Source organism: Numenius arquata, chromosome 13, assembly GCF_964106895.1.
Source record: "Numenius arquata chromosome 13, bNumArq3.hap1.1, whole genome shotgun sequence".
Lineage (NCBI taxonomy): Eukaryota > Metazoa > Chordata > Aves > Charadriiformes > Scolopacidae > Numenius > Numenius arquata.
The window spans coordinates 954394-967198 of NC_133588.1; the positions used below are offsets into that span (position 1 = coordinate 954394).

The 12805-nt window shown below is 47.1% G+C and overlaps 1 protein-coding gene across 1 annotated transcript in view; it reads right to left on the reverse strand.

Moving 5' to 3' along the window:
• NECAB2 (N-terminal EF-hand calcium binding protein 2) overlaps positions 1-12805 on the reverse strand; it is an 85782-nt gene that overhangs the window by 9560 nt on the left and 63417 nt on the right. Inside the window, exon 5 of the mRNA XM_074158103.1 lies at positions 10484-10581. Coding sequence (XP_074014204.1) covers positions 10484-10581 — 98 coding nt within the window. The remainder of the gene's footprint in view (positions 1-10483; positions 10582-12805) is intronic.

Sequence of the window (12805 nt, forward strand, 5' to 3'; positions counted from 1 at the left end):
ATATTTATGGAGATAATATAATAATTGCTGCTCAATGAAGCTCATTCATGCCAGAAGCTCTTGGAGGGACACATCTCCAAGGCTGCTCTTTTCCATCCAGCTGGTCCATTAGCTCAAGGCTAGAAAGACTCTGGCATCACAGATACTATCGTGCCGCAGAGTGTTTTGCTGTCAAGCCTTGGTTGAAGAAGGAGTATGGTGGCCTCCAAAGAAGCAGAAGAGGCTGAAAAAAGGCATCTCTCCCTTTACTACATCCCCAGCTGCCTGGCCTTCATGTCCGCTGCTGCAAACAGGCGGCTGCGTGCATCTGTGACGAGGAGCAAATGTAAAAGCCTAGTTGAAAGAACGGCCTTGAGATTTCTGCAGGGGATGGCTCTCAGGAGACCCCCAAAAAGCGTCACGGTTTGACAAAGTGGGGGTGAGTCAGAGACATTGAAAAATGAGAGAAGGAAGGAGTGGGAAAAGGACAAATTGCTTTAGCCACAGGTAATCGGGGAAATACTGCCCAGTGCTGGGTCTTCTGGTGAGACCAGGCTGAGGCCCAAGCCCCAGATCCCACCCATCTCTTCACATCACAGGCTTTTTATGTGCCTCTAAAGCACACTTCGCAGCGGGTCCACACATCAGGGCACAGGCTGCTCAAAGTGCCATCACAGCTTGTCCAACTTTCCATTTGCAATAGCATTTGCCCCAAATCTGCCCAAATTCTGGCAGAGATTAATGAAAACACTCTTGGAATGTGTTACCTGTGCAAACCACAGCTGGGATTTTGGTGCCAGGACCAGCATCAGGCATTGCAGACGCCTAAAACTGGGCTCTCATGGCCATGTCCCTGTGGGTATCAAATGACTGAAAAAGGAGATTTTCAATCTTGTAGTAGTTTCTTTGCTGGCATTTTTAAAGGTCACTATTTAGCTCGTTAAGACTACAGGATCTAAAATATAAATGATCCTGTGCCACCCACGGACTCAGAGACACCCCCCTGGAACAGCCCCGCACCTTTGCTTTGCCTTGCAGCGTTACAGCCTCACCAATGAAGCTTTCCAGTGCTGTTTTTCAGCAAGATTGGCCAAATTGGCTGACATTTACCAAGCCTGGGGACATTGACGGTTTCTCCAATTTTTATTAACTCCAACCACCGCTGAAGCATGCCCACAGGGAGATGGCACCAAACTGAGGAGGTTTTTTCAAGTGGAAACCACAGCCAATTCTGTTTCACCCACACTTTTCCTCCAGTTAAAAAAACCCAAACCCAACAACAAACTCACTGCCATGCCATGAAACACCCCTGTCAAACCTCATTCCAGGATGATGGAGAAGTTTCCACCCCCTCACCCCGTTAAAAACCAGGCGTGTTACGCTGTAACCTCTGAGTGGCTGATTTAAATTCGTTGCTCATAATTGCCTGTTTTCTTCCAAGAGATATTTTCTTATAAGCAGAATAACACTCAGACCTGCCTCTTGCTCCTTTCCCTCCACCCGACTCTTAAATCCCTTCAAAAGCGGAGACCCAAAACTGATTGCCTGGCACATAATCAGTAGAAGAAACCTGAAGAGAAGAGACACTTAAATAGTTGATAAATGAAAACATTAACATATGAAAGACCTGCAGCTTTCCTGAAATGGCTCTAAAAAAACAAATGAGACACCTGTTCAGACTAAAAAAAAAAAAAAGAAGACAGCATCACATGGGCTCTAAAAGACTTTTGCTATAAAATCCTCCTTTTATAAATCTTGGCCTCAGCCCCTTCTCAGCTCATGTTTGCTTTGTCTGGTCCTGAAGGTCTCCTGCCCTGGACCCTTCCCAAGTAATTTATCACAGGACTTCCCTCTTCTCATTATCAGAAAATCTCCTTGCTGCAATACTATCCCATCATTTCTGGTTGTGGCCACATGGGTGTGAAGGTGCACGTTGGCCCACGCACCCTCAGTCAGTTCGCAGACAACCCAAGTTGGGTGGGAGTGTCGACCTGCTTGAGGGTAGAAAGGCTTTGCACAGGGATCTGGACAGGCTGGATCGATGGGATGAGGCCAATGGGATGAGGTTCAACAAGGCCAAGTGCTGGGTCCTGCACTTGGGTCACACCAATTCCATGAACACTACAGGCATGGGGAAGAGTGGCTGGAAAGCTGCCCAGCAGAAAAGGACCTGGGGGTGTTGGTGGACAGCCGGCTGAACATGAGCCAGCAGTGTGCCCAGGTGGCCAAGGCAGCCAACGGCATCCTGGCCTGTGTCAGGAACAACGTGGTGAGTAGGACTCGGGAGGTGATCGTCCCCCTGTACTTGGCACTGGTGAGGCCCCACCTCGAGCGCCGTGTCGTTTTGGGCCCCTCATCACAAAAAAGACATTGAGGTGCTAGAGTGGGTCCAGAGAAGGGCAATGGAGCTGGTGAGGGGTCTGGAGAATAAGTCTTGTGAGGAGCAGCTGAGGGAGCTGGGGGTCTTCAGCCTGGAGAAAAGGAGGCTGAGGGGAGACCTTCTCGCTCTCTACAACTCCCTGAAAGGAGGGTGTAGCCAGGGGGGGTCGGTCTCTTCTCCCAAGTCCCAGGCGATGGGACAAGAGGAAATGGCCTCAAGTTGCGCCAGGGGAGGTTCAGATTGGATATCAGGAAAAATTTTTACACTGAAAGGGTTATTAAGCACTGGAATGGGCTTCCCAGGGAAGGGGTTGAGGTACCATCCCTGGAGGTTTTCAAAAGACGGGTTGACATAGTGCTTAGAGACATGGTTTAGTGAAGATTTTTGTTTGGGTTTTTTGTGTGGGGTTTTTTGTGGGTTTGTGTTGGTTTTTTTTACCAGAGTTAGGTTGATGGTTGGACTAGATGATCTTAAAGGTCCCTTCCAACCCAGACAATTCTATGATTCTATGCATGTGCTATACAGTGCACCCCCCTGAGGTCACCCATGGATCAAGAGGTATATGGCATTTTTACAGCCTGTCACAGAATCACAGAATCACAGAATCACAGAATCACAGAATATTTTTGGTTGGATGGGACCTTTGAGATCATCAAGTCCAACCAAGAAAAAAAAAATAAAAAAAAAATCCCGGAACACCAAACACCAAAACCAAACCAAGCCAAACGCCCACAACCACACCCCACTCCACCCACAAACAGACACAAACCAACAATCTCGGGCACTAGAGCATGCCCTGAAGTGCCATGTCTACATGTTCCTTAAATACCTCCAGGGATGGCGACTCCACCACCTCCCTGGGCAGGCTGTTCCAGTGCCTGACCACCCTCTCAGTAAAGTCATTCTTCCTAATATCTGATCTAAACCTCCCCTGCAGCAACTTCAGACAATTTCTTCTGGTCCTGCCATTATTCACTTAGGCAGGCAAAGAACAGACTTGGAAATGAAACATGGCCTCCTACTTCTTAACACTCTGGCTATAATTAGCCTTTTCCTTCACATAAGTTCCTAATTAGCTGTATTTAGTATCCACAAGACTGTAAATTAATACATATTTTATTTCAATTTTCCGCAGAAAGTACAGATTTTGTTTTCCAAACAGGACCTACCTACTCATAAGACCCCACAGACGTAATGACGTGGGATGGTCAAGCTGCTGAAGGCTCAGCCTGGTTGTGCCAGTTGGTTATGTGTTGACTGCCTTTCCTTGTGGTAGCTCCTTCAAAGCTACTCTCAGGCTATTTGGCAAGACCATGGCACTGATGTCTGGTGGATTTATAGAATCATAGAATAGAATCATAGAATCATCTAGGTTGGAAGAGACCTTTAAGATCATCGAGTTCAACCATTAACCTAACACTGCCAAAACCACCACTAAACTATGTCCCTCAACACCACATCTACCCATCTTTTAAATACCCCCAGGGATGGTGATTCTACCACTTCCCTGAGCAGCCTGCTCCAACGACTGAAAACCCTTTTGGTGAAGAAAGCTCCCCTGGCGCAACTTGAGGCCATTTCCTCTTGTCCTATCACATCTTTCCTGGGAGAAGAGATGGACCCCCCCCCCAGGTACACCCTCCTTTCAGGGAGTTGTAGAGAGCGAGAAGGTCTCCCCTCAGCCTCCTTTTCTCCAGGCTGAAGACCCCCAGCTCCCTCAGCCTCTCCTCACAAGACTTATTCTCCAGACCCCTCACCAGCTCTGTTGCCCTTCTCTGGACCCACTCTGGCACCTCAATGTCTTTTTTGTGGTGAGGGGCCCAAAACGACACGGCGCTCGAGGTGGGGCCTCACCAGTGCCAAGTACAGGGGGATGATCACCTCCCGAGTCCTACTCACCACGTTGTTCCTGACACAGGTCAGGATGCTGTTGGCTGCCTTGGCCACCTGGGCACACGGCTGGCTCACGTTAAGCCGGCTGTCCACCAACACCCCCAGGTCCTTTTCTGCTGGGCAGCTTTCCAGCCACTCTGCCCCCAGCCTGTAGCACTGCATGGGAGAGCGCTATTTATTCCCTTCACCGTACTGTTTATCTAATCCCAGGAGCAACAGCCTTAAAGTGGGAGGGAGGAGAAGGAAGACCGTGTCCATGAGAGGTCTGTGAGAGCTGGATCCAGGGCAGCACGAGCAGGACCTCCACAGAAGATGCTCTTCCTTCTCGTACTGAGAGGAGGGACATGAATTTTGCAGCGACAGACAAGCAGAAGAGAAGTGAATAAACATCTTTGTCTAAAAATAAACTCCAAGAGAGACTTTCTTAAGATTCTTCTCCCTGCCAGCCCCGCTGTGCTCCCCGGCAGTCTGGCAGCCTGGTTGGATCTCATGCACAATCCTGCGGGGCTGGCAAGGACATTGCTCTGGGTAGCATCACATGGAGAACTGGAGAACAGGGCAGCCACAGCTTCTCTGGGCAATCTGGGCCAGGGTCTCACCACCCTCACAGCAAAGAATTTCTTCCTGAGATCTCATCTCAATCTCCCCTCTTTCATTTTAAAATCGTTCCCCCTCATCTTAGGGCTCCCCTCCCTGATCAAGAGTCCCTCCCCATCTCTCCTGGAGCCCCTTTAGGGACTGGAAGGGGCTCTAAGGTGTCCCCAAAGCCTTGATTTCTCAGCCTGTCCTCATATCAGAGGTGCTCTGATCGTCTTCAGAAGCCCCGAGCGGCTGATGCTGTTTGTGCTGGGCACTACCCAGAGCTGCTGTCACACCCTGCTGTGGGCCAGCCTCCTGCCGCGGCAAAGCTCTACTCCAGGGGCCACAGATGACTTTGGTACAAACACCAAGTTTGTTCAGCAGAGCAGGAGAAATCCTGCTGAAGTAAAATAAAAGGACAAGATAAAGGATTAGCTAGAGGGTGGGAGGAAAAGATTATTTTTAAGGATTATTTCTACTGACTATTTTATCTCGAGGTGTCATCATTCAAAAAAGAGCAATAGCATATTTGGCAAGCTTAATTTTGGCAGGTAAGAATGCAAATGAGAGCACTCTATATTGCTGTTCTGGACTGTGCTATAAAATACCAAAAAAAATCCATCCATCATTTTCAGCATCCAAGACTGGTGGCAGATGGTGCTCACTCTGGGGCTGTAACTGAGCTGCTCAAACAAGCGCTCCGCAGTGGTGGCTGAAATCCGGGGGAGACCTTGGCCATGGCCATGGGGAGAGGAGGTCCACCACAGTGGCTCTTGTGACAACATCATAAGGCAGAGACGAGAAGAGTGAATGGCAGCAGGAACAATTTAACTCACAACTATTCACCCGTATGTATACACCCCTGAGCTCCCCAGCGCTGCTGGAGCATCAGCAGCTGGTACTGAAGGTCAGTAGACACAGTTTTCCCTTTATGATTTACATATTCTCTCATCTAAATAATGATTCTCAGAGGAAAAATGTATTTGCAGCTGGTTAGAGTACAGTGCCTGTCCATAAGACACACATGGGTTATTTGGCAACCTGACACAAAAAGGCTAGCAGGGTGGGTGTGATGTGTCACCACTTGGTCATATTTCCACTCCTGGTGCATTAAATGAGGCAAGAAGGATTCTGGCAAGTGATTTTGGCAATGGAGCTGGCAGCAAACAAGCAAGGAGTAAAACACCATCTTTCACATCTCCTTTTGCTCCCCTCCAGGATCAAAGGTGATGCTGAACCTCAAGTCCAGGGCCACCTGCAGGTCCTCAGGCCTCCTTCATAAACCCCTCCTGCTGCTCCTCTCTCCTCCCTGAAGCCAGTCTCCAAATCCCCCCATATTTGTCAGCATCCCCCTCCCCTGCTCTGCTCACCCCATCCCTGGCCCTCGCTGAAGCTTTTCCACTGACTCAGTGAGCACCAGAGAGATCAGCTCCACTTCATTCCGGTAAGTGCAGAAGGGGTTGCTGCAATTTCAGCTTCGATTTTGGGCAATTCTGCTTTCCAAACCCTCTCCTTCCAGCTGGGACAGGGCACATGCCAAGGACGGTCACCAGCACTTCTTGGACCTGTTCGGTGCCGAACAGGAGCTTCTCTAGGAAGGAACGATTTGACCTTAAAACTGAGCTACTTTGTCCTTTAGGGCTTTCCTCATTCAGCGTTTTTGAAACTCCTTTGCAGCTTGCCTTTGCAGTTTGCCTCACTGCTAAAGGTCAGCTGTGCTAGTCTTCCCATGCTCGTTCTGCAAAATGCTTATTTGGCAAAAGTGGGGAGGAGGAGCAACCCCAGTGCAGCAGGCAGTGGGATCTGTAGGAATGGGGCTAACTGAACCTCTTGGGTTTAAAAAAACCACAAAATGTGCTTATTTTTTAACCCAGCTAAAGCACATTTCCTGTTAGAGAGCTGTTCAGTGGTAATTGTCCCTCCAGCTCCCTGGGCCCCCATCCCTCTCCCCCCTCGAGTCCCACAGTGGGCAGCCCAAGGGAGGTGGGGTCAGTAACCAAACAGGGGCGACAGCTTAACCTGGCTCTGGTCCCCCAGCTCCCACCGATACCGGACACACCAACCGTGTCCTTCTCAGTCACGTTGGTTTTGATATTTGCCGACTGCGCTATAAAACAGTAAATGAGAATTATATAAGAACATCTCCCACCATCAGCTCTTTTTTAGATCCTGAAAGTTGATTTCCTTTCTCTCCAATTTAACATTGCACTTCCCATCATTTCAGCACAGCACAGCCATTGCTGTATTGAAAAATAATTACAATGACAGATTTTCGTTTGCTGCATGAGACCTTCCACCAGTGAATCTAATTACTGCTGATACTTTATGAGCTCCTCCAGCACGAGATAATTGCTGCTTTCTCTTTTTATGAGCAAGAAGTAATCAGTTGTCTTTTAAGGTGAGAAATATAAACAGCAATTAAATACTACGGTTATCCAACCCCTTTCGTCAGCAGGCACCTCTCGTCAGACCGCCAACACAGGAGAAGGTTAGGCTTCATTTATCATTTGCACTGAATGCTTTTTTTTAATAGCGGGGAGAGGGAGGCAATAAGGAGCACTCCCAAATGATCAACAGTTTTCTCCAGCTGATGAACTATTTATTTTAATACAGAGAAGCAGGAGCATCTCACAAGTGAAGTAGTTTGCTTGTGAGTAAGGGGGCTCAGCACCAGCACCAAGCCCTTTGCAGGATCTGCCCCTGGGGAAAAGCTGCAGAGACAGCAACAGGCTCAAGCACTGGGGGGGGCACAAAACCACACTTGGGTCCTACCAAAACCTGCTGCTCTGGCAGTCTGTTCTCTGATCCAGCATTTCTAAAAATATATTTATCTCCTAAACATCAGCACAGGGCCCTTGGTTACAGCATTACATGTGGAAGAGATGGAGCAGAAGGAGATCTGCATGGGGGGACCCCTCAGAAAGCTTGCATCGGTTTTTGCAATCCTAGGATGGAGAATCTTCTCCCTGGGGCTGAAGCCTTACCCTGTAGGTGTGAGCCCAGCTCAGGAGGAAATAAAATAGCCCTGCGACATCCCCCAGGCTGGGGTACGGGAACACACATGGCTGGAACCTGGTGAGAAGACCTCAGCAGGAGTATTTTATCAGTTCGGATCCTAAGAAGCTTTCTTCTGACACTGTCTCTTGGAAATCCTGACACTAAAGCCAGAAAGTCTAGTAAACAAATACTTTTTTTTTAGGAGAAAAAAATATAGGGAAAAAATCTCACATCTCAGAAAAAAAAAAAGCACTAATGGTTTGCACTCAGGAAAAGCTTCTGATGCTGCCTGGAAGTCTGTCCTATCTGAATGCTGGAGATGAGTTTCTCTACCACCTACAATAATTTATTTTCTGTTTGGGTTTTTTTTTTTCCCCTTCAGTTCTTTACTTGAACAAAGCGCATGTGTTTGAATAAATCATTGATGAGGTTTGTACTTCTTTGTTCACAAAATCGCAGCAGGGAGCCAATGTTTTTTATGAAATGCTGCTTTGCCAGCTCCTCTCTGTGAAGGAGTCTTGCTCCATCTGCTCACTTGCCAAAAGTGTGCTGGGCGATGAAGAGCAACACACCCCATGGGCTGATAAAACAGGAGTGATGAGGGGATGTTGGGACCACACTCCCCTCGCCTGGCTTTAGCAACTTAGAAGGGAGATGTCTGCGTTTGAGATCCTTCAGAGCCACAGGAGGAAGATGCCTCCAGCGCTCTGGATCTCTCCCTCCACAAGACCATGACAGGGGTGACCAGCTCAGGTTTAGGTAAATAACCTTTACCTGCTGCAATTAAGGCAGGCGAATCCTGCCACGAGTTGTTGAACCAAGGAGGGAGAAAGACGCTCTTCTTAGGAAGTACATCCCAGTGGATTGGGATTATGAATAACCATCCTACCTCTGCTGTGATTTCTTACACAAGGTAATACCCACATGCTCAGGATTTTCATGTGAGATTCCTTTATAAACAAGGAGAAGCCATCCTCCTCTTGCAAAACACTGTGAGGAATTAGTCATATATATTAACCTCACATTTGAAAATCAATGGTGGAAAGTATCATGAATATTAAGTTGGAGTGAATTACTGAGATATCTATGTTAACATGCATTTAAAATACATAGTTGGCAAATCTGACTGCCAGAAAATTTACTGATAATGAATATAAATGAGGCATGAACAGACTTGGCAATTTAATTAGAAAAAAATGAACTCTTACTGTTGCCCTGATTTTTTTTACTCCCTCATAATATGCTAAAAAATCGCAAAACAATATAAAAATGATAAAAAATTCACACACTTCAGACAGATCATTGCTTGGCCAGAAACTTTTGCCTTCAGTTTATTATGGCAAGACATCAACATGTGAAATGTGTGGCTTCACTTTTCATGCTGCTCTCACTTTAAAAAGGATGGCTTTGGATAAAGCAAGGAAATCAGGATCCTTACTCAGCAACCAGAGGGGAGAGAAATTTGCTGTTTCCCATTCTAATTCCTAAAATTTTTTATTGTTCCCACACCTTAAATGTGGAGTAATTTGAGTTTCTCCTTTAGCTTTAAAGATAAACAGAAGGGAGATTTGAATCTGGATTACTCAGAGGAGGGCTGGAGTTGAATTGGGAAGCCCTTACAGATGCCTGGAAAAAGTAAAACCTCCTTCCTTGGCTCAGTCCTCAGTGCACCACATCACTGCTCACCAGGGAAGAGGAAAGGCTACTTTTCTCTCATTGTGGCACAAAATGATGGAAATACAGTTGATGGTAGAAGTGGGAGAAGGATTGATTATCCTGAGGTAAAAAATATCACCAATCACTTTAAGTGGTATGCAAAGGACAGAAAATGGTTTCAAAGGAACAAGAGCTCTATAAATACTTCTCTCCACCTGATAAGACACCAAATGAATGGTGCACCTCTCAGCGGGGACGTTTATCTGGTACATCAGCTCAGATTTTCTAGATATTTTTACAAATACTTCAGTATGCTTCTTGATCAGCACCACTGTCTAGTAGTCCATTATTAACAGTACATCATTAAGGTACATGGTGGATTTTTTAAGAAGCTGGAGGTACCCTGCATATATAAAATAGAACATTTCCCCTGTAGTTCTTCAAACACATAGCCCTCTAGCTTCTAACACCACAGCTGTGCACATGAACGACCGTATTGCTGGAAATTAGGATGCCTTCCACCACACAAGCTGTATTTAATGGCAGCTTTATGACACGACGTTTCCAAAAGCACTCCCAATGTCATGCATTCGAAATGCCACTCAAGAGACCCATGGGCTGTGCTGTCTGAAGACATCAGGAGCACCTTCGAGCTTCAGACAATGCAGAGTGTAAGCCACGGCACAGACAAGACCTAGGAAGGTCAGACTTAGGAAGGGTGCTGAAAAGATATGGTGCTCTGCCACAAAGCCGCTGTGCTACCATCTCCTGCACAAGACATTGGCACTTGGTTCACAATTTGGCCAATATTTTCAAGATTCATTTGCTGTTAACACAAAAAAAGTCCACTGTCGTCCTGTTGCTGTGATGAGCCACTTAACTGCACGTGGAGACAACGCTGCTGAACAGGATGAAGACCTTGGGATTTAGATGCTCTGATAACATTTGCACTGTTTGCTCTGAGCCCGTGGAGCACAAGGCACAGTAAGGAGGACTCACCTGCTTGGTGTAGTCCATTGCCTTCAGGATGGAGAGGTTCAGCGTCTCCAGTGAGGCCAAGACGTCTTCATAGTCTCCCATATGTTCAGCAAAATAGTCTGGGAAAATCAAGAGGGGCATGACGGGAACTGTTGATGTAACTTAACACTTCAAGCCTATGTGACACAGCAAGGTCTATTTATTGGTGAAAATAAAAAACTGAGAGTGTGGTTTCAGTTACACTTTAATATATTCTATACCCTGAGTCAAAGTCATGGTTTTTCCTGCAGCGATGGGAAGTGGTGCAATTCCCGTGAAGTTTGGTACCATTATAAAAAAGAGATGCAAGACACAGTAGCTCCCACTGAAAATAACTTACCAGGTGCTCTATTTCCACGCCCACTTCTGCATTTGACCATATCTTGGCTCTCTCGCCAACATGGAGGGAGCAACCTTGAAAGAAATCCCCTTTCCATTCCCTTGACAGTCTTTACCAATCCAAGCATCCAAATACCTGCCAGGTTCACCCCAAGTTATATGTGCTGAGCCTGGCCTTACATCTTTCCCTATGTTCCCATCCCATTTGCGCCTCAGCCCACAATCACAGGTTGCACATGCTCCTGAGAGCAAAATGCGCCTCAAAAGGAAGAGAATGGAGCTGCAAGCTGGGTCCAAAAGCACATATTCTCCACGGAGAGGGAGTTCACACTTTCTCTGTGCCATCCTCATCCCTCCTGTGGGAGGGGTGACACGCACCAGGCTGCACCACAGCTCTGGCAATCCCACGCAGCCAACGGCTCTGTGACACATTGAGCCCTGGTGGGGTTCTGTGCATGGGCTACAGAGTCCTGAAATTCGTTGTTCACAACAGAAACAGTGAGAAGTGATGTGTGGCGGTGAGGCTTGCAATGAGTTTCCAGCATCAACGCAAAGTTACCTGTTTTCTGGGTGACTGATATAGGTTAGGGATGGATCTTCTGGAAAGCACTACTGAGGAGAAGGATCTGGGAGTCCTGGTGGATAACAAACTTTCCATGAGCCAGCAATGTGCCCTTGTTGCCAGGAGGGCCAATGGGATCCTGGGCTGCGTAGGGAAGAGTGTGGCCAGTAGGTCGAGGGAGGTCATTCTCCCCCTCTACTCTGCACTGCTGAGGCCACAACTGGAATACTGCATCCAGTTCTGGGCTCCCCAGTTCAAGAGAGACAGGGAACTACTGGAGACAGTCCAGCATAGGGCAACAAAGATGATTAAGGGATTGGAGCATCTCCCTTATGAGGAAAGGCTCAAAGAGCTGGGGCTCTTTAGTCTGGAGAAGAGAAGGCTGAGGGAAGACCTTATCAATGCTTATAAGTATCTAAAAGGTGGGCTGAAGGAGGAGGGAGCCAGACTCTTTTCAGTGGTTCCCAGCGATAGGACGAGAGGCAATGGGCACAAGCTGGAACATGGGAAGTTCCATTTAAATATGAGGAGAAACTTCTTTCCGGTGAGGGTGCCAGAGCCCTGGAACAGGCTGCCCAGGGAGGGTGTGGAGTCCCCTTCTCTGGAGATCTTCAAGACCCGCCTGGATGCCGTCCTGAGTGATGTCCTCTGGGCAACCCTGCTTTAGCAGGGGAGTTGGACTAGATGATCTCTAGAGGACCCTTCCAACTCTGAGAATTCCGTGATTCCGTGACAGACTACAGCTAAACACTGTTCCTTAAAAGCCACTGGTGCTGTTCCTTAGTACTAAAGCACAAAGCTTCACACCAAGGTGACATCTCTGTGGAATGCAACAAGACAAACTCCAGGAAACAATCCCACCAATTAGGTTCTCTTGGCTTAATTAGAAGTGCCTATAGTTATTTACAGCCTGAGAACATATCCAAGGGGAAGAAGATTTTGGCAGAAACCAGAATGTCACAGCATGATTGACAGCAGCTGTTTGCTGTTCCACAATAAGCCAAACAGCTTATTTTCACCACAGTGTGTTTATTTGTGTTATTCTTACTTTGCTTGGGAAAGAAAAGCTGAGTAGATCTTAAAGGTAAAGGAAAACTCTGCACGTGCATTTTCTAAGTTCTGCAAGCTGTCCTGTGACTGGGAGCTCCTCTGGGCGTGAGGAGCTACATGACCATATTTAAGTGAGTCTAGGTCCTGGTGAACTGTTGCATTTGTTGGCAGGAAAAAAAGCCAGAACTTTTTAAGATGGTACCTGATATGGATTAAGCCATATCAAAGTTCTCATATAAGCTGCAGGGATCAAGAAATCCCTTTTAAGATGCTTTCAACATCATACAACACGCAACCCATTTCAAGAGAGAGACCACAGCTTCCATTTTGCCAAAATGAGGTTTTGTATTTAA